We start from the raw sequence: 20,333 nt of genomic DNA, 5'->3' as shown, positions 1-20,333 counted from the left end.
CATTCTATTTGCTTATCACTTTACTTGCACCACAGTCAGACATACAGAAATCCAAGTCCCTGAGAATAGGGTTGTACCAATGCAGATCCCCACCAGGCCAGCGCTGCTACCCTGTTCCCAGTCATACCTCTTTCTGAGACGCTGGAGCTGGGAGCTCTCCCACAACTACTGCAGCTCCACCGTTCCCTCCAGCGACTCCTGCTGGAGACCCCCATTAGCGGGGTGCTCTCCCACAGGCAGTACTAGTGCACCATTGCTTGCAGTGACACCCGCAGGGAGAAGCTGGGACTGAAGGATCTGATCTGGTCACAGGAGGTGGGGGAGTGATGATGGGGAAGCAGGACAGCAAGCAAAAGGTGGTCGGCGCGTCTAGGTTACGTGGAGCCCGCGCTGGAGGCAGACCAATGTCCCTCACTGGTGGAGAAGACATGGCTATGCAGTTAGGTTTATTATGGCCATTTGGACTGGCAATGCCTTTAACCCCTTAGCAGCTAGGAAGGGGAATCTCTGTAGAAAGGAATCCCCCTCTGCCTGGAACTGAAACTGCTCTCTTGCTGGAATGAGACAACACCAGTTGTCCCAGCTGGTTACATTCCAGCCAGGAGAATGCATTATACCCGGCAACAAAAATGATTAGGGGGCTGAGGCACATGACTTACGAGGAGAGGCTGAGAGAACTGGGCTTATTTAGTCTGCAGAAGAGAAGAGTGAGGGGGGATTTGATAGCAGCCTTCAACTACCTGAAGGGGGGTTCCAAAGAGGATGGAGCTCGGCTGTTCTCAGTGGTGGCAGATGACAGAACAAGAAGTAATGGTCTCAAGTTGCAATGGGGGAGATCTAGGTTGGATATTAAGAAACACTTTTTCACAAGGAGGGTGGTGAAGCACTGGAATGGGTTCCCTAGGGAAGTGGTGGAATCTTTATCCTTAGGTTTTTAAGGCCCAGCTTGACAAATCCCTGGCTGGGATGATTTATTTGGTGTTGGTCCTGCTTTGAGCAGGGGGTTGGCATAGATGACCTCCTGAGGTCTCTTCCAACCCTAATCTTCTATGTGCAGCACCAGCTCCTGAAAGGGGCCCAGGACTCACTGACTTTAGGGGGGTGTTGGCTCCCAGGAGGGGGGGAAGAGTATCGCAGGCAGGCAGAAAGGACTAACGGCAGCAGCACACGGATCCCACCTGGGGACAGTGAAATTCTCACCGTGGAACTCAAGGCTGCGGGTGCCTGGCTGAGGATCAGGCTGTCTGGGTGTGCAACTGACTTTCCTCTAGATGAGAAGGTTCTGTATTTGCCTGTAAAGCACCATATACACCTGTGCCACTATATGAATAACCACACGAGACGGGTTTCTTTGAATAAGTGCATGTAGGTGACAAGTGTGAGGGAAAGTCACCCCTGTGCGAGGGCCCAGCATGAAGCCTTTGCATCACTTTAGTCCCACTGAAGGCCTCAAGCTAGGGTTTAAATGGGTGCCTAGGCCTCGACCTGGCCTCTGTCCAGGGTGAATACACCCTGGTGAGGATGTAAGGTGCACAGCAGCAAGTTACCAGTCTGTGCATGTAAATCTCCGCAATGGCTCTGTCTGTAGCTGACTCCACTAGCTCCTATCACCACAGCTGTTAGGGGATGTCTACATGTGGAGCTGGGGGTGACATACCCACGCTGGCTCTCTGTGACCTCGCACGCTAACCATTCAAAATGAATCATGGATCACCCAGCGTCAGACAAAATACAAACCAGCCCAGTTCAACGCCACCCCAAAAACAACTGACCCAAAGGGTGAACAAGCTCAGTCTGGACCGGAACCCTGGCAGCTGGGGGTTCTGTTGGCTCACCAAGCTGAAGGCCTCCATGGCTTATTCCCATCTCTCTCTCTCTTTTAGTTAGTTCATGATTTATAAAATGTTCCCATCGCTAAGGCTCTGGGTGCACGAACAAATAGAACAAGAACAATAATAATCAATGTCGGCTAAAGCGAATTCCTTCATTGCCTCCCCAGCATGTTTCCTCTCCCCCGCCATCATCACCACGCTCAGGACAATGCCTGTGTGAACAGAGAGGCCTCACTGGTGCCCTGATGCTGACCAAACGTGAACATAACATAAGGAGCCAATTCTAGAGCCAAGGACTTCCTGCTTCTGCCTGTGTTGATTTCTAACCTGGGGGCTGTAGGTTGGTCTCGACTGCCCTAATGGCATGCAGCCACCCTGCCTTTCCCATACCAGTAGCTGGGAGTGGGGTCTCGCTATGGAGAAAGTAAAGAACAACTGCCTTCAAAAACTGTTCAGTGCTGGTGAAAGGTTCTGGACTGATGGTCCTACGACCTGGAGTCTCCCCCCTTAGTGAACAATGGCAATGCGACCGTTCCCTCTCACTGCCTCAGCCCTGACCTGGGGGGGACCCCCTCCAGGAGCAGGCATGTAGCTCAGACTCCATCATCTCTGCCTCATGAACCTGCCACCTCGTGCCGCTGTCAAGATTTTCAAGAGCAGCTCCTGACTTTGGCACCCAACCGGCCACCCCTCCAAGGGTCCTGATTCTTCTAGAGGCTCCACTACGGTGTCCTCAGCTGGGCACCCAAAATCACTAGCCAGTTTGGAACCCTGGGCCTGCGGCTGGGAACTGGCCTGAGACAGCCCCTCATATAACAGGCCACCAAACAGACAGCGGCTGGGGGCACCTTCCATTCACTACCGAGCTGGGTTGAATTTGAACTGTTGGTGTAGAGGTGAAAGACTCTCTGTCCCATGGAAAACCTCTGCATCCCCATCCCCTGAGCCAAGCATTTCCAGCCCTGCCTCTTCGAAGAGCTCCACAGGAAGCCGGCTGAAAGAGGCTCGCTCTTCCATAAAGTCAGCCATCTCCCGAGCGAATTCCTGGCACTGCACACAGAGCCCTCAGGAATGTGACTAGTTTGCTGGAGGATAAGCAGGGTCTTTGCAGAGGATTTGGAGAGATTTGCACCAACTTTCATGTGACAGCTCGTGTGGCTGAAATGCTGCATTTCTCCTATTAAGGCTGAGTGAGGAGATGGCACCTGCCACGGCCCACACTGGCTGTGCCCCCAAGAGAGCGGACACCCCTCTCATTGCCCAGAGCGTGAAACGAAGGCAGCTCCCCCTCTGAGAGCTGCTTGTGAGGAGGGAGGGGATGCCCTCTACTGTCTCCCTTTGGTGCGCCCACCTACCAGCCTCAAAGGCCTCTTGCGTCAGCAAAGTTACCCTCCAGCTGACGAGGGTTTGGCACAGCTCCTTGCATCAGAGATTGGTCTGAACCAAAGCCCTCTGCTGCTGGTACCTGAGTGAGCTTGGGTGTGTCTACACACACTGCCATCATACTCCATGTTGCCCAGCCCTACTCCATCTCTGAAGAGGGAATCTATAATGGGCTGAACGTGGGTTGGGAACAGGGGCGCCATGCAGCTCTGGATTCACGTGTAATGGCTCAGGCTTGTCTCTATCCATGAAAAGTCCTGCTGGCAGCCGCAGGGTGCTCATCACCACTCTCCAGCCCCCAAAAGGGAGCAGCGGGAAGCTCCCACTGGGGAAACTCAGCCCTACATAGGCGAGGAGGATGGAGCAGTAGAAATAGCAAATGAGGTTCCCAAGCCCTGCATGCAATAAGACACCATCCACAGGCTGATACCTCAGCATCTCTCACTCTCTGATATTAATGCACCTACTGGAGCAAATGGAATAGGAGAAACAACCAACTTCCTGCAGCTCTGATGGATTTCGACAGAACATAAAGATGCTCCACTCTAGGGGCTCTTGAGAGCAGGCAGCACGCTCCGCCCTGCTGCTGGATCTGAAACGGTGGATGCAGCTGATCTTTAGAGAAGTGGGGCTCGTCCGGTCAGGACAGCAGTGAAAAGACACGCAGTAGAAAGGGGAGGGTTTCTTACCTTAACGTATTCGCTGCAGGATTCCAGGCCATCAGCGGGACTAGAAGAAACCAAAAGGCGTTAATGACGATCAGAGAGTGACAGCAGGAAAACATGGTCCGTGTGCCCCCAGGCAAGTCCTTCGGTCACCCCGTGACAGGCCTCGGGGAGAATGTCCTGGGCTCACCCTGACTCACCCTCAGTCAGGCCACGTTCTGGGCAATGCTCCAGCAGGAGCTGTGCTTTTGAGCAGCCTAAAGCATAGTTACAGGGTAATCCCAGCTGGGACTTCCCTCTAGGATGGCTACTTGTGGAAGGGGTACAGAGGGAGGGGTCATGATCTAGTACATGCTATATACCAATGGGGCTGTAAGGATAACAGAAAGTCCTAACGGTTGCAGCTATAGGGACTGTGCACACGTTTATTCCCTGTTCCCTGTAACAATGAAGAAAGACAGAGCTGTTCCTGTCTGAGGCCATGTACTGCCTGAAGGAGGAGGGGGAAGCCCTGGGTCACTCAAGGCTACAGGGCTTTTCCCAGCTGGGAGAATGACCTGACTCGGGCAGGCACCAGAATTCCTTGTTAAACAGCTAAGAGAACAAACGTGTTTTCATGTGAAGTTCCCAGAGCCCTGGCATCCCCTCCCCCTGCCCCATCCCTGAGCTCCTGGTGTGGGGCTTAGCGTCCCTAATGCAATTGGAGAAGAATGAGGTCTTTCTTGCAGGATCTCTTCTCAAATCAGCTTGGACGGCATGAGCCGGGTCAGGCTCCATACGTCTGCTGGGCTCAGTGGGGTCTCTGGAGTTCGTGGCAGTTGAGCCAGAACCTTGGGGAGGTGAAGCTATTGGGCGGAATCCTTCCAGACCCATAAGGGCTGGGATTGAGGGGGAGAGGAGCAGGCAGACCAGGTGTGGGGCTCCCTGTGTTTACTGGGTGGGTGAGGGGGGAATGTTCTTGTAATCACTGATGCCCCCTCCTTACCAGCAGAGGGATGCTCATTCCTGATTTTTCCCATTATTCAGGCCTGGATTTCCATTCTGTTCTGGGAACAGGGAGTCACTGGGACACATGGGCTCACACTGGAGTTTCCTGTACACCTTCCTGCCCTGCTCGGGCCCCAGCTGCTTCCAGCCGGAGCACAGGGGAGCTCTGAAGAGCGGAAAAGGGTGGGACGGTAGGCCCAGAATAACTCGCAGGATCAGGGGTCAGGAGCCAGACAGACGGTGCCCCTGCCCGCCCTAGGAAGGCTGGTCAGGAAACGTCCCCCCTCTCTCTTTCTACACCGTGCCCTGCAAGGATTCAGCCCCACAGGCCAATCTGCTTTCTCGGCTACAGCCTGTTTCTGCTTGGCCTGACGGGACAGCTGGCAGGACAGGGGCGCAGAGATGGGTATTCACAGGCTCTGTGATGAGCATGCAGCAAGGGCTGGAGCCTGCTCTCCTTGACATCAGTGGTACTGTGCTGGCTAGAGAGATGAGAAGGAGGGAGTATCCTATCTGTAACCGGACCCTTGACAGAAGAGTTGCCCTGGGAGGGAGTATTTGCATAAATACCTAATGAATCAATCAGTGAGCAGGATGGGGACTGAGCCCTGCTGGCTAACAGCCCATAATTAACAGTTCTTTACTGGCCCCGTGTAATCCTGCAGATTTGAAACATTCACTGAAGTTCCTTGCCCTTATGGCTGCAAAAAGAAACCATTCTGGGTGTGACTCAGTGCACTTCTGTCTGGGTGAGGTTGCACTCAGAGAAAAGCCCCAGCCCCTCCAACACATGAGGAAGTTACCCCCGTGAATCTTAAACCTCCACACCCAAAACCTTCACATTGGTAACTGTGTGACAGATTCCCAGATGCTGTAAAGTATCAGGAGGGAGCCGTGTTAGTCTGGAGCTACAAAAACAACAAGGAGTCCGGTGGCACCTTAAAGACTAAGATTTATTTGGGCATAAGCTTTCGTGGGTAAAAAACCTCACTTCTTTTTTTTATCCACGAAAGCTTATGCCCAAATAAATCTGTTAATCTTTAAATTGCCACCAGATGCTGTAGTTAAGCTCTTGTAATGGATGTTTAGGCACATCACCCAGGGCTGGCTCCAGGCACCAGTGCAGCAAGCAGGTACCTGGGGCGGCCAATGGAGAGGGGGCCGCACGTCCGGCTCTTTGACGGCAATTCGGCGGCGGGTCCCTCTCAGAGCGAAGGACCTGCCACCGAATTGCCGCCAAAGAATGAAGCGGCGGCAGTAGAGCTGCCACCGAAGTGTTGCCGATCGTGGCTTTTTTTTTTTTTTCCTGCCGCTTGGGTTGGCAAAAACGCTGGAGCCGGCCCTGATGTCACCCCCTATGAAAGTGCTTCCACCTTTGGGGTGTCAAGTTGCTGCTGTTGTTTAACAGCTCATGGCAACAGCCTACAAGCTTAGGCTAAGTGGAGCAGAATGCTGTATCCCCGGGGTTGGCGACCTTTCAGAAGCGCTGTGCTGAGTCTTCATTTATTCACTCTGATTTAAGTTTCCTCGTGCCAATAATACATTTTAACGTTTTTAGAAGGTCTCTTTCTATAAGTCTATACTATATAACTAAACTAGTATTGTATGTAAAGTAAACAAGGTTTTTAAAATGTTTAAGAAGCTTCATTTAAAATTGAATTAAAATGCAGAGCCCCCCCCTCATCCCCCCCGGACTGGTGGCCAGGATCCGGGCAGTGTGAGTGCCACTGAAAATCAGCTCGCATGCCGCCTGGGACTCGCTGCTGCTTCCAGTTTAATTTTCCTCTGCAAATCACTGTCCGGCGCCAACTAGTGATCAATTGGGAAACAGCAGGTTATTAAGAATTCCAGCTGGTGAAGGGCAGCAGCCTGACAGCTCTGAAGCATGTTGCTGGGAGTTACCTTGGAAGGTGGCTACGGGGCCCGCAGGGCACACTGAGACTCTGCTCTACCACTGCCAGTGTATGATCCTTCTTGGTGAGAAGTTCTGGGAACAAACAGCCTGTTGGTTTTAGCTGCCCATGCGGCAGGTGCAAGGCACGACAGGATCAGTTATCGGAGGTTTCGTGAAGGGCTCAGTCCATGCATGACCCTTGCATCCTGACAGGATCCGTGCATGGCCTTTGCATCTTTGCCCGTATGGAGCCACACTTCCGTTAGTCAGTAAAATGCAGCTCCAGATTCCCTCCCACCTCCAGCAAACCAAGGAGTGATCTGAAAGGCCGGAGCTTTTAATCCCAATCAGACTCGCTGAGCCAGGCCCAGGGGGCGGCCATTTTAATCTTTAAAAACTAAATGATGATGCTCTTTGCGCCACAGCAGCGGGAGAGGTCAGCTCCCAACTCTTTCTGCAGACGGGACCAGTAACCAGAAGCACTGGAAACTTAGCGGTTTGATTTTTAAAGAGTATCATCTTAGGAGTGTCAGAACAATAACTCAACGGGGAAAAATCATTGCCGGAGTCCTGCATTAGGCATCCACAGGGCCAGAGCCTCCCTCTGGGACATCAGGCTCCTTAACTGCATGTGCGGCTAGGAAGCAAACACAGACATGCGTGCTGTAGAGACACCCCCTTCCCTTGCAATCAGCTGGGAAGTGCCCATTGTAAAAGCTGGGGCCAGGTCTAGCCCCTGCCTCTCTGTGCTGCTTTGAAGGTGTACGAGGGGCTGCACAGGAGCTGCAAGGCCGAGGAAGAATTCTATGGGGCAAAAGCAGCACAGGGCCCTACGCTGCCTCCCCGCCCAGGGCCCAGCATAGCAGGTGTGTGGTGCAGGGTTCCGGGCTGCGAGAAGTTAGAGCAGCCCCAGAGCCTGGCATTTTAGCTCCTGCAGCAGCCTAGCATCGAGAGCAGGGGTGGCCAACCTGAGCCTGAGAGAGAGCCAGAATTTACCAAGGTACATTGCCAAAGAGCCCCAGTAATACATCAGGCCGTGACTGTGCGAGGGTTTCCCTACTGACCCCAGCAGCAGCACCCTAGCAGGTTGTGGGGGACTAGCGCCATCCACCCAGCTTGCCACCGTGCCCTAGATAACACTCCTGGAAGAAGGCACAGCCACAAGCAGGAGAGGACGTTTCCCTTCTCGCTGCCAGCCCAGCTGGCATTTTCCAGGTGACTCCAGGATGTCAGGGCAAGGCTGGGCCTGGGCTGGTGGGGTTTCTACAAATCTGCCCCCTCCCTGCAGCAGCTGCGAGCTGGCCTCTAGAGGTGCCGGGTCAGCGAGAGACCGGCTGGGGCTTGGGAATCTGTGAGAAAAAACAAAGGGTGGGGGAAGGGAGACTCCAGGCAGGAAATTGGGAGCATGAGAGCAGCTGGGAAGTGGAATTTTGGAGGGTCTTGCAAGCTCCTCCAGTTCTCTGCAAAGCCATCAGGGCCTGTGGCTAATGAACTGCAATGTTCACATCCCAGCATCCGGTGCCAGAGAGCCCCCACCTCCACTCAGTGCTGGGGAAGAATGAAACCACTATAAATAACCCCTTCTCCTAACTGTAAGCAGATGCAGTGCCGGCGCCTTGGCCCTGGGAGAGGCAGAGGGACGCTAGCGGTCTCAATATGCAGCGAGCTGTGCGACTGAATGGCCGGAGGATTCTTGAATGCGACTCAAACATTCTTGAAGCCTGTCAAAGCGCCTGGGAGAAATTCCAACGCTCCTTTTGGAATGAGTCCCTGCGGCCCGGGAGCCCCCTCCGACTGGCCTGAAATGCCTTGCAGGAGGGAGGGACAGGCTCAGTGGCACTGCCCCAACGCTCGCAGGGATGCCAGCCAGTGGAAGGCTGAGGCGTGTTGGGTTTAGCCCCTCAGCATGGTGCCGTTGGTTCCAAAATTGATTCATATTTACTTCCAACGGCTCCCGCTGCAGCTCCTGGCTTTTTACCACGTCCAGGTGCTCCAGCTACAAGCCGCTCCTTGCCTCAGCTGCATTTCACAGCCAAAGAGTATTCTTAACATTGTGTGTTCCTCTTCTGCTCTGTGGCATGCTCCAATGGACAGGGCATTGGACTCTGCTACTGGTTGGCTGGGTGACCTTGGCCAAGTCACTTTACTATTGAGTGCCTCGGTTTCCCCATCAATGAAAATGGGAATAACGCTCATTGCCTCCTTTATAATGCACATTAAGATCCATTGATGAAAAGTGCTATGTATTTGTACCAGGGATTTTGCATTGCAATACAGCTTCTGCAGGGGGCTAGCTAACTGCATGCTATCCCTCTCCTCTGGCAAGCAGAGTTTTCACTAGCCCTGTGCATATCCACTCTTCTCAGAAAAGTCAAGTCCGTTTCTTCCAGTAACCTCCTTTTTGCTGCTTGTCAATTACGCCATGAATAATTCGCTCTCTAATTCGTCCATCTGGTCACAGTTCACATTCAGGGTGTTGTTACATGTTTCTTGTAACACACCAGTCCATGGTCTCACCGGGCAGCTGGTTTCTTGTAAAGAAAACATGCTCGCCCCAGTGACATTCACGCCTGGATCAGCCTTCGGGAAGCTTCCGAAAGGCTTTGCCTAGCTGTTTGCAGTCCCCTTCGTGCTCCCATAGGAATGGATTGTGGCTCTCCAATGCCACAGGTAGAAGCCCGGAGGATTTCACCCTCTGAGTCCTCTTTCAGCACCACTTGCTCCAAGAAGAAGGTGGACTCACTGCAGTCGCTCCTCCAGTTCAGGAAGCTGCATTTGCTCCATTACTGTGAATGCTTCAGCTTCCCACAGCATACCAAAGCAGGGCCCACAAGCATGCTGGGGACAGCCTGAACTTTTCTGGATGGTGTCTTGCCCCCGGTGCAAGAGCGAGGAGTGGAAGTGATCCACGTAGGATGGAGAATTTTCCTGATCAGCAGCCTTCCTGGGCTTCCTTCTGGTGGGAATGCTTCAAGATGAACTCCGGAACCCAGCATGACTGATAAATCCTCGGCTGCAGCCTCAGTGTACTGGGAGCAGAGATGGATCCAAAATATGGAGCTGCCCCATGTCACATGGGTGCTTGAGGGTGACACCTTTGGGCATATGGGCTCGAAGGAGAGCATCACTATTCCTAGCTATGGAACTACAGGAAGACCTGTCTGGAAACTGCATTCCACTTGGCACACCTGCTTAACGCACCAACCTTTCTCCTCTGATCTGATCACAGGTTACGCAAGAATGATGGTCGCAGCCTAACGCTCGGTGAACCTTTGTCCACACTGCAGAACTGTGCCACAGTTGGACACCACTCAGGAGGGGACCAGGATCAGAACAGCAGGGGCAGCTGCAGGGCAGGATGGAGGTGCACTGGCAGAGCAGAGCATGGCCCACGAGAGGAGCAGCAGGAGGTGCTGTAGGTCAAGATTACGGTCCAGTGCTAAAGCGAGGTGCGATCACACCTGCACCAACAAGGGGTGTGGCAGTATTAAGCTCTAGTGGCAGCGCTGCGGGTAGGTAGCGAGTACCGTCCCTTCCTGCGCTGTCTGCCATAGCTTGTATCCTGGAGCTTAGATGCTGCAGTGAGCTCAGATCAGTGCATTAAATCATGGACTGTCTGGTGCAATACTCAAGGACAAGGGGGTGAGTTACAGCTGGAGCGTTCACCTTACAGCTGAGCTCCTAGCTAGCATCAGCCAGCACAGGGGAAAGGTGCTTTTGGTATCCCAGCGTAGGGACAGCCCGTCACAGCCAGGTATCCCTGGCCTCCTCTCCCCTTCACCGGGGAAGTGAGACATTCCAAAAAGACGGGGCAGGGGGAAGATGCAGCTGTCTATGGAACATCTTCCTCTGCGGCCTCAGCCAGGGCCCAGCTGCAGCACCGCGCCACTGGCCTTGTGGATAACACCGGCCTTTGTGCGCTCACGGGAGGCACTGAAGAGTCTGGTGTTTCCGTGACCAGCCCTGCACATGCCCAGCTCGGGAGAGAGCGAGATGCTCCCACCCGCCCAACATCCTGCTCTCCCGTATTCCCCACACTGACAGCAACCTAAGGAGCCCAGCAGCTTCCCCCGTCACGCTGGCTCACCCCTCTCCCTGCCCTGGCAGTGGGCTCTAGCGGCATGAAATGCTGAGCGACAAGAATTCCTGCCTCATAGCGCGCTGCCGCCACCTTACCTAGGATGTTGGGCAGAGTCATTGAAACGGCAACGTGCCTCAGTTTCCCCAGGAACCTGGGACCAGTCAGACCTGCAGGGCTGGCCAGCACTAACCAGCTCGGCCCGGATCCTTCTCTTGTTAAAGTTAAAGCGACTTTTGCCTTTAATGCCAAAGGGACCCCACTGGGCCGTATCCTGGCCATGTCAGGGGCTAGTGCTGGGGCATTCTCCTGTCCGCCTGCTCGGATCCGTTCCTAGCCCGAATCCCCGGGCCAGCAGCCGCCTCTGCTCCCCGCTGTGCCGGTCCGTGTAGCCCCTTCCCTGCCTCCTTGGCTGGGCTGGGCCAGGGCCACAGCAAACCCCGGCAGGCGAAGGGAGGGGGGGTCTCAAGTTCCCCCTTCTGGCTGGCCGCCCTAGGGAGTGTGTGTGTGGGGGGGGGGGTCTGTCTGCAGGGCAGCCCCCACCCCACTCAGCTCCACACGGGGCTTTGCCAAGCGCCTGAGCTCTGGGCAGGGCTTGGTGCCAGGCTGACCTCACCCCAGGCCAGCGCCCCGCGGGCTGCCCTCCCTCCTGCCTGCGCTTTGCGCCCCCCCCGGGTGTGCGCTTCCCACGAGCGAACCTCCTGCCCCGTGGGGGGGGGACACGCGGGGCCCCTCTCAGGACGGACCCGCCCCCGCGGGGGGGGGGCTTTGCGCGGCGGTTTGCAGCCCCCCTCCTCCGCCCCTGCCCACGGGACCCGCTCACCTGCCAGGGCCCAGCCCGTGGGGCCTCCTGCCCACCTCGGTCATCGGTGCCGGCCGCCCGCGCCCCGAGCCCGCCGCACGCACCCGCCAGCCGGAGGGGAACTTTGAGCGCGGCCCCCTGCGAGCGCTGAACTTGGGCAGGGCTGAGCCGGCCCGGCCCGCCCCGCTGCCTCTGGCCCGGCCCCCACAGCGGGGAGAAATTCCTCCCCGTTCCCAGGCTCCTGGCAGGCGCAGCAGCCGCTTCCCGACCGCGCACCGCCTGAGCAAACAAACCCCAGAGCCCTGGGAACGAGCGCCTGGGAATCCGGAGTGACTCCGGCGCCGCGCTGGTGTCAAACCGGCACAACAGAATCCGGCCTGGCTCAAGCAGGAGCAGCAATGGGCCGGAGAAGGAGCTGGTGTAAACCAGTGTCTCTCCACAGACTTGACACCAGGGAGCCTGGGACATCGGCTGCTTCCAGATACTGCGGGGACCCGGGGGCGGCAGCACAAACCCCTCAGATTGGAGCTCAGAACCCTCTGAACAAGCAAACCCAGTTCCAGGGAGACGGCTTCTGAGTTAGAGACAAGCAATGGGGCTGAATCCCCTAAACCAAGGACAGTGCCCCTCGTGTCACGTCCACCCAGCACAGGCCTCCCTCCCTGGCACCCGAATCGGGTGGCATCCCGCTCTGCCGCAGACAGGGGACGCTGAGTGGCGGCCCTGGGAGGGTGGTGTTTATGGGACAGAGATGGATCCTGCACAGGGCTGGGACCTGCTGCTGCGGTTGGGCCGGGTTGTGTTCTCCCGCAAGCTGCGCCCTATGGCTGGGCTTCGGGGAGTTGCGTGGCGGGGGAGCAGCCGAGCCCAGCAAGGCAAGAGAGCCCAGCTCCCAGGGAGACGGGTGCTGGCTCACGCCCTTAGGCTGTGGTTGTAGAGCCCAGCATTTCAGTGCATGCGTATGTGCGTTCACAGGCGTGTGCATTCACAGGCGTGTGCGTTCACAGGCATGTGTGTGCATGCGTGTTCACGGGCATGTGTAGCGGGATCAGATGGCCTCAGTGCAGCCAGCCCTCAAAGTGGAGAAGCCAAGGCATAGTGTAGCTCCCATTAGACGGTCACCTCTTTGGGGTGAGTTAAAGGTGAGGGAGGCTCCCCAGGCAGGGGCTGAAATTGGGGAGGGAAGGGGGTTGCTGCCCTTTAGGGCTTTGGGGGCCAGACTGACAAACTCCTACAGTCATCACAAAAGCATGGCGGGGGCCAGCCAGTGCCAGCTGTAACTCCCGGCAGCCGCCCACCCGGCCCAGCTCATCCCCTCCCCACATTCCGAGCGCGTTCCCAAGCAGAGGCCTCCTTCACAGCGTCCACCTGGGCTCTAACAGTCAGTGGTGGAGCCGAGAGGCACTGGGGTGAGGCCTAGGGGCAGCGCTGTCCTCTGGGAGTCACAGGCCTCTGGAGTCTGAGAAACCCCGGAGCAGCTGCAAGTGCATGTCGGCTGAACCAGAGACTGGGGCCGTTAGGAAAGTGACACTCCCCTCCCAGGAGGAGAGGGAGGGGGAGAGAGAAGGAAAGAGAAAAGGATAGGGCCGAGCAATGGAGCTCTCCAAATCCCGCTCCCCCATTGCAGCTCTGCTCCCAGACACAGCGCCCCCAACTCCTGGTGTATTTCTCTAGTGGATCAAACCGACAAAGCCACGACTTGAAACTAAACTGAGAACAAGGCAACGGGAAGGCCGGGCTAAACCAGGCTGCCTGAGACGTTTCCGTCCCGACCGGAAGCAGGAAAGACCAGAAATCCCACGGGAAGCTTGTTCTCATGAAGCCGCCAAGCCCAGGCGGCGGATGGCAGAGGTTCTATAAGCAGCCCCACTTTCCCAGGTGTCTGTGTAAGGGAGTGTTGCCTAGGGGCTAGCACTCAGGACTGGGCGACCAGCCTCCTGGGTTCTCGGCTAGCTTTATGTCCTGGGGCAGTCACTTTGCCTCTTTGTGGCTCAGTTTCCCTTGTAGGTAAAATGAGGATAATACCCCCTGTCCTCCAGGGGTGTGTGAAAGGTGGGGGTTGGGAAATAGCTGGCAAGCGCTGGGCGGGCAGAATACAGCGTTGTTATTACCTCCGGAGAAAATCCATCACTAAATACACAGGAAGTTGGGCCGAGGGGATGCCTCAGAGGGGCTCGATCCTGCAAGGTGCTGAGCACTCTGGCCCTGATCCAGCTGAGCACTTCAGGTTGCACTCGATTTTGAGCATGTGCTTAGTCCAAGACCATTCAGGTGCTTCAAATGCTTTGCTGGGTTGGGGCCAGAGTTCTCCGCACCCTGCAGGCTTGAGCCCTCATTCAGCAGCAGAACAAGGGTGCACTGGAGTAGCTGAGCATGATCACGCTGTGTCTTACCTCCCTTGCGGGCTCTCCCAGGAGGCAGGCGGCAGCTCCTCCTTCGCTCCTTCTTTTCCTTCCAACAGGACGGGCTCTTGCAACAGCTCTGCTGTGGTACAACCAGTTCTTGGAGCTTGGATAGGCTCTTGGGCTGGGCTGGCAGCGGGTGACTCTCCCATGCCCCCAGGTGCCTGTCCAGGAGGAGGGTTGTTCCCCGAGGCGTCAGATCCCACCCCGGGCTCTGTTGTGATTGATTTACCCAGGCTGGGGCTGTTATTTGATGGCAAAGTCCCTGAGGAAGCATCTGCTGCTGGGGCAGGGTCAGCGGGAGCCACTGACTCTGGGATGGCCGGTGGGGACGTGCCAGGGGCTCTGCCACCTGTGGTCCCTCTGTCATGGGAGCTTTGGGAGCTCTTGGTCCGTTTCCCCGCCCCGCTGGGGGTGGTCCTGGGCATCGTCCCCATGTGGCTGTACATGTCGCACGACCTGGCGTAGGGGGATGGGCTCTTGGGCATGGTGTTCAAGTCATCCTGAGTGCTCTCCAGGGCGTCCTCCAGGAAGCTGTTGGGGTGCAGGGTCCCTGCCCGCAGGCTCTCCGTGGGACTGGCGGGGGCAGACACTCGCCGGAAGGTGAAGGCTCGAGGGATGTTGCTCAGGCTCCCAAAGCCTTTGAACTTAAAGAACTCTGGAAAGGAAAAGGAATCGTGAGCTGGGGTGGGGGGTGACAGGGTCTCGGCATGGGATTGAGGTGGTGCTGAAGGCAGTCTCTGCAGTGGGGTTGTCCCCTCTGACGTGGGTGTAGCTCAAGGGAGTTGCACCCTGAGAGAGAAGAGTCAGACCCAGCCAGCCTGACACCCCTCTGGCCTGCACCTTGGGTTGTCGGTGAGGTAGCGTGGCCTAATGGCTAGGTCGCTGGACTGGGGCTCAGGAGAACTCGGCTCAGTTCCTGAGTCTGCCACTTTGCTGAGCCGAGGCTTCAGATCTGGGCATCATTTCACTGATGGAGAAAGGGAGGCACAAGGTGATGACGTGATTGTGCCTAGAACAGCCTCTCGCTGGCAGAACCCAGTTCTTTTCGTCCCTCCTCTTGTTGCCTTTGTCAGCAAGGTTTCTTCCCCCCCAACAGTTGTGGGTCCCAGGGCTCCTCTGCACCATTGTGGTTTTGTGTGTGCTTTGCACAGTGTGTAATAATCCAGAACTTTAAGGGGCTGCTCAGCTCGGAGCCTGTGCACATTAGTTAAACCAGAGTTCGTGGGTGGGGGGCGCAGCCTGTGAGCGGCCGCATCTTCTGTGGGAGGGGCTGGACCAGCTCCAGCAGGGACGTCATAGGTGCCAATTGCAGAGTGCTGGCACTCACCCCCACCTCGTATTCCATCAGGCCCCAATCCTGCCCTCATTGACATTGGGGCAGCACCCCCCCACATCAGTGGCACAACACCTGTGTAACTAAGGGCCTGATTCTCCTCTGCCTTGCACCCTGTCTCATCGACAGGCCCATACTCAGTAGGTGCCTGGGATCAGGTATACCAACCCCACAGTGGCCATCGCTACCACCTGTGAACTCCCTTTAGGGTCACAGCCCAACGAGCCCCCTCTGCTGGACGAGAGCCGTAGCCCAGTTTTGAGACGAATGATTTGTAATTCCCTTGTTTCTGTTCATTGGCTGCCCCAGACAGGGAGAGACTTTAAAGCGACCTGGCCAGAGGGCCCAGTCACAGGAAGAGGCAGACTACCACAGCGTTGGAGCAACCGTCGGCAGGAGGTGCCTGGCAGGGAGAGAGGTGCTACACTGCGCTTGGCCACAAGGAGGCACTAGCTGTGAGTCAACCCCTTCGTGCTGTGAAATTTAACCCTTCTGATCTGGCAGCATTTTACACCCAGTTTGCATTTCAGCCACCCTGCGCCTAAGAGACTATTTCAGTCAGAGAGTGACTCAGCCTTGTGATATGCTCAGCTTCCAAATAGAACAGCACCACATTTCTCCAAGATCTAGCTGCCCATACATTCAGCCAGGCAGAGCCTGAAAAGCTATCTGTAATACCTGGTAACTCCTGCTGATATAATACCCATGGGTATGCAGGTATGTGGCAGCAGGTGTCCATGAGTGTGTCTGTATTTCTGAAGGGGGAAGGGGAGCATATGTGTGTCTGTCTTTGGTACATGGTGCACCGTGATTGCGTATATCAGCGCGAGCGAGATGGTGTAGCTGCGTGTGTGTGATAGCATGTGTGTATATCGGTGTGTGGGGGACCCTGTGCCTGTGTGTATGTCTGTGTGTGTGTATGAGCATGAGTGTATGTTAATGTGGGTGGGAACATATGACCGTGAATGTGTATGTGGGTACGTATGGGGTTGGTTTGCTGTGTCAATGGGACCATGAGTGTATATGTGGGTACCTGTGGGGCCGGGTTGCTGTGTGGATGGGACCATGTGACGGTGAGTGTGTCTGTCAGTACGTGTGTGGCTGGGTTCCTGTGTGGATGGGACTGTGTGACCGTGAGTGTGTATGTGGGTACATGTGTGGCCGAGTTGCTGTGTGGATGGGACATGTGACCGTGAGGGTGTCTGTCGGTATGTGTGTGGCCGGGTTGCTGTGTGGATGGGACATGTGACCGTGAGGGTGTCTGTCGGTACGTGTGTGGCCGGCTTGCTGTGTGGGTGCCCGTGTCTATGACTGTTTTCCTCTGAAGTAGTTCGGGGCCCCTTTGCACTCCAGAGCTAGCAGTTCAGCCTGCGTTCAGCAAGAAGCGTGTGCTGTGGGAAGGATATTCATCTACCCACTTCCTAAGCTAAGCGAGCGAGCAATTAGACCCTCTCGATCACTGTTTTAATCTCCCAGCTGCCACCTGCTAGTGCTGAGTGCAGAGCGTTAACCGAAGTCATATTTATAACCCTCACAGGATGAGTTTGCGTTTCACACCCCAGCCCTTTTCCCCCAGCTCTGCTCTGTTGGGTAGCAGCACAGGGTCAGAATATCACCCCCCTCTTTCTCCTTGTGCACCCCACAAATGAGGGCAGAACACAATCTCGCCAGGCGTTGCTCTTTCTGTGGCATTACTGTCTCTGCATGCCACGTGCATGGTTCAGGGAGCCGGTAACTGGGTCTCCTGCTGGATTGCTATTTCCCTTCTAGGAGGCTGCAGTGCTGTGCCAATGCAGCATAGCTCCGTGTAGTGCTGTTACAGGGTTTGGGGCTGGGACACAAGGCAGGAATCACCGGGTGAAAGTCTCTGGCCTGGGTTAGCAGGAAATCAGACTAGTCCCAATGGTCCTTTCTGGCCTCAGAGTCTATGGAACCGTGGCTGTGGCATTATGAATGCAAAGCTTTGCCCTTCTCTACCACCATTTTTTTGCAGGATCTCAACGCATTTGGCAAACAAGACTTGCAAAACCCCGGCAGGAAAACTCAGGTACAAAGAGAGGAAGTGATGTGCCCAAGGTCAGGCAGTAAATTAAGTGGCACAACTGCGGGTGACACCAGATGTCCTGACTCCCAGGCCTGAATTTCACTCCTAGATCAAGCCGCCTATAATCTCTTAGTCCATTTCAGAGAAGGGGCTAGCATACGAGGAGAAGGGATTTAACTCACTTTTCTGGTTTATTTGCATTATGGTAGCAGTTAGAGGCCCCCACAGAAATTGTGCTGGGGCTGGATAAACACTTCATGGGATGGTCCCTGCCCTGACACCGTCCAATCTGAACAGACAAAGGCTGGGACACTGAAGCACAGAGAGAGACAGGGGAAGGCTGCAAGTCAAAGGGAGCGGGGCAGCTAACTGTCATTTGTGCCTTTGGAATCTCCCTCTAAGGGACTTGACCAGGGTCATGCAGGAAGCCTGTAGCAGAGCTGAGATGGGAACCTAGATCTCCTGAGTCCCAGTGCAATACCTTAACCTCCAGACCATCCTTCTCCTCTGTCAGCTGGGGAGGGGGCCCTAGTGATGGGGAATTGATGGATTTGTTGACAGGGGGCATCCAACACCACTGTGCCCCACGATGGTCGAGTGGTAAATGCAGCTCTGCCACAGACATCACTTCATGCCACTGAGCCTCAGTTTCCCTTGTCTCTAAATCAGGGGTAATCCTGACTTGACGGGGATGCTGTGAGGCTGGATTAGTACATGGCTGCAAAGCACTGAGTGAGCCTGGGGGGGAAGGACAATTCTATGCAAAGTCTCAGGGTGGGCCCCAAGCCTTTGGAAATGGGGAAAATGCAAATTTAAATTCTAGCATCATCATCTCAGGCCAAGTTAGGTGCGAGGGAGGCTTGCTGGGAAGGAAGTGTGTGAGGGGGCAGAGAATGAAATTATGCTGGGGTAGCTGCCTTTACGGGCTTTGGGGAAAACCCCAGGGCTTGGGGAAAGAAGAGAGTTCAACCCCCAGCTGCTGCTGATTAGTTTCCTCTGAGACCAACTCCAAAGAGCTCATTAGCCCTGTGCACACATAGGGTGAGATCCTGGCCCCAGTGAAGTCGGTGGGGAAACCCCCATTGCAATGAGGCCAGGATTTCAGCCATAGCCTAGACACACTGAAGTCAGTCTGGGTTCACTCCACTGTTCCACCCAGTCCCACCACGGCCCATGGCTGGGGTGCCACCTGCTGCCTCCTGTGTGCTCCGTCCAGGTGCGGGATTAAGGGCGGGTCAGGAGCCCCCATGGTGCTCCGGGAGGCAGGCAGGCGGCGGGAGAGGAGAAACACCTGTCCTGTACTGCTCTCTGCACCCGATTTCACGCTGGATTAAACCAAACTAGTCCCACCTCTCGCAGGTCAGTTCAGTTAGGGGCTGATCAGGTGGATTAGTTTATATACCCCGACCTGCGAGAGGTGGGACTAGACACCCGCTCGGCCCCCTCGAAGCAAATCCAGCCCCGTCCCAGTCAGCCCAACCGAGAGCGACACAAAAGTGGCTCTTGCTCTGAAAGGCCAGTGAGAACCTGGCAGCCACGAACCCACTGACAATATGGGCTGTTTGCATCCTCCGCTGGTGCGGCTCGGGAGCTCCCGCCAGACCAATGCACAGCCCCATGGAGGGGGCTGAGACACACGCGCGCACACGCACACAGGCTCACCACATGCAGTGCTCTCCCCCCACAGCCCCTCCATTCCGCCTCGCCGTGCTTTAAAGTACAAACATGTACTAATCCAGCGTTCCCCGGAGCGACTTACTGAATTTTTTGAAGGCCCCTTTCTTCTGGCCCTCTGCCATTGTCAGCGTGTGATGGAGCCACCGAAACGAAGCGGGTCTAAGTTTATAACTCTCCCTACGCCCTCCCCTCCCTTCCTCTTCCCCCGCCCCCACCCTCTCTCTTTCACTCAGCATTTCCTCTATCTTTAAAAAGGCCATCACCTACTCACAGCCCCTGCCCCCTCCCCCTGCTGTCACCACAGGGGATCGCGGCCCCTGTTGTCGCCAGCGGCCCTGCCTTCCACTCAACCACAGCCACCAGGGGAGTCGTATGATCTGTATTTGGCTCGCCCCCGATCAGGACCAGGGCCCCATACAAACACATGGGAAGACAGGCTCCAGGCCCCACAATCTCTTGCATTGGCCAGGAATCAAAGCAGGGTCTTCCTGGCGGAGGTGGGGGACGGGGGGGGGGAGGTTACCCTGGAACCACCAGGGCTTTTAACCCCAACCCTGCCATGCAAAGGGATGTCCCCTGCCCTCGAGGACCCAGCTAGCTGGATTACAGCCTGCTGCGCAGATAGTGAGATCCACCCAACCCTCGATTGCTCTGGCCCCCAGGGTGCAAGAGGGGTTTCTGCGGAGAGAGTGTGTTGTCCGGCTAGTGACGCTGGACAAGGGGGAATCCTGACAGCTCCTTTTAGGGCCTGATCCCATTCCCACTGCGCTTGGTCCTGCCCAGCGGACGGTTGCTGCTTGGGAGGTGATTGCAGTTGGCTGGGCAGAGGAGGTGGTTCTCAGCTCGTGTTGACATTTGTCAGGTTGATATTGCCTTTCTGAGCCCAGGGATTAAGCCATCTGGCCCCGTCATTGTGGTCTGAGTTGCGAAACAAGACAGGGTGACAATGCTGGCAAAGACAGTGTAATAAACATCCACATTCTCAATGGGTCCCTAAGAGCTTTTACAAGCTTTACTTACTGATTGCACCTTGGACAATGGGACCAGCTCCTTGCTCCTTTACCCTGGAGTACATCTGGAGCGACTGGGTACCCAGATTGACTGGGTACATGTCACCTCAGGACGGGATGCAGAGATAAAGTTTCATGACACCTTAAATGACGGCTTCTTGGAGCAGCTGGTCCTGGAACCCACCAGAGGAGCGGCAATTCTTGATTTAGTCCTAAGCGGAGC

General features: G+C 55.8%; 1 protein-coding gene across 2 annotated transcripts in view; it reads right to left on the bottom strand.

The window, feature by feature from the left end:
• The window catches only part of SH2D3C (SH2 domain containing 3C), a 51,178-nt gene extending 31,912 nt beyond the window's left edge, over nt 1–19,266 (bottom strand). Inside the window, exons 1-3 of one of the 2 annotated variants that reach the window (XM_044992403.1) lie at nt 19,183–19,266; nt 14,035–14,701; nt 3,905–3,944 (exon numbers count right to left, since the gene is read on the bottom strand). In XM_044992403.1, coding sequence (XP_044848338.1) covers nt 3,905–3,944; nt 14,035–14,701; nt 19,183–19,222 — 747 coding nt within the window. In that variant the 5' untranslated portion in view covers nt 19,223–19,266. Of the gene's footprint in view, nt 1–3,904; nt 3,945–11,662; nt 11,766–14,034; nt 14,702–19,182 lie in introns of those variants that run through there. The other variant, XM_044992401.1, reaches the window with a different exon arrangement.
• Nucleotides 19,267–20,333: the final 1,067 nt, after the last annotated feature.

This window comes from Mauremys mutica, chromosome 18 (genome assembly GCF_020497125.1).
Source record: "Mauremys mutica isolate MM-2020 ecotype Southern chromosome 18, ASM2049712v1, whole genome shotgun sequence".
Lineage (NCBI taxonomy): Eukaryota > Metazoa > Chordata > Testudines > Geoemydidae > Mauremys > Mauremys mutica.
This window is presented reverse-complemented; position numbering and strand designations above follow the sequence as displayed.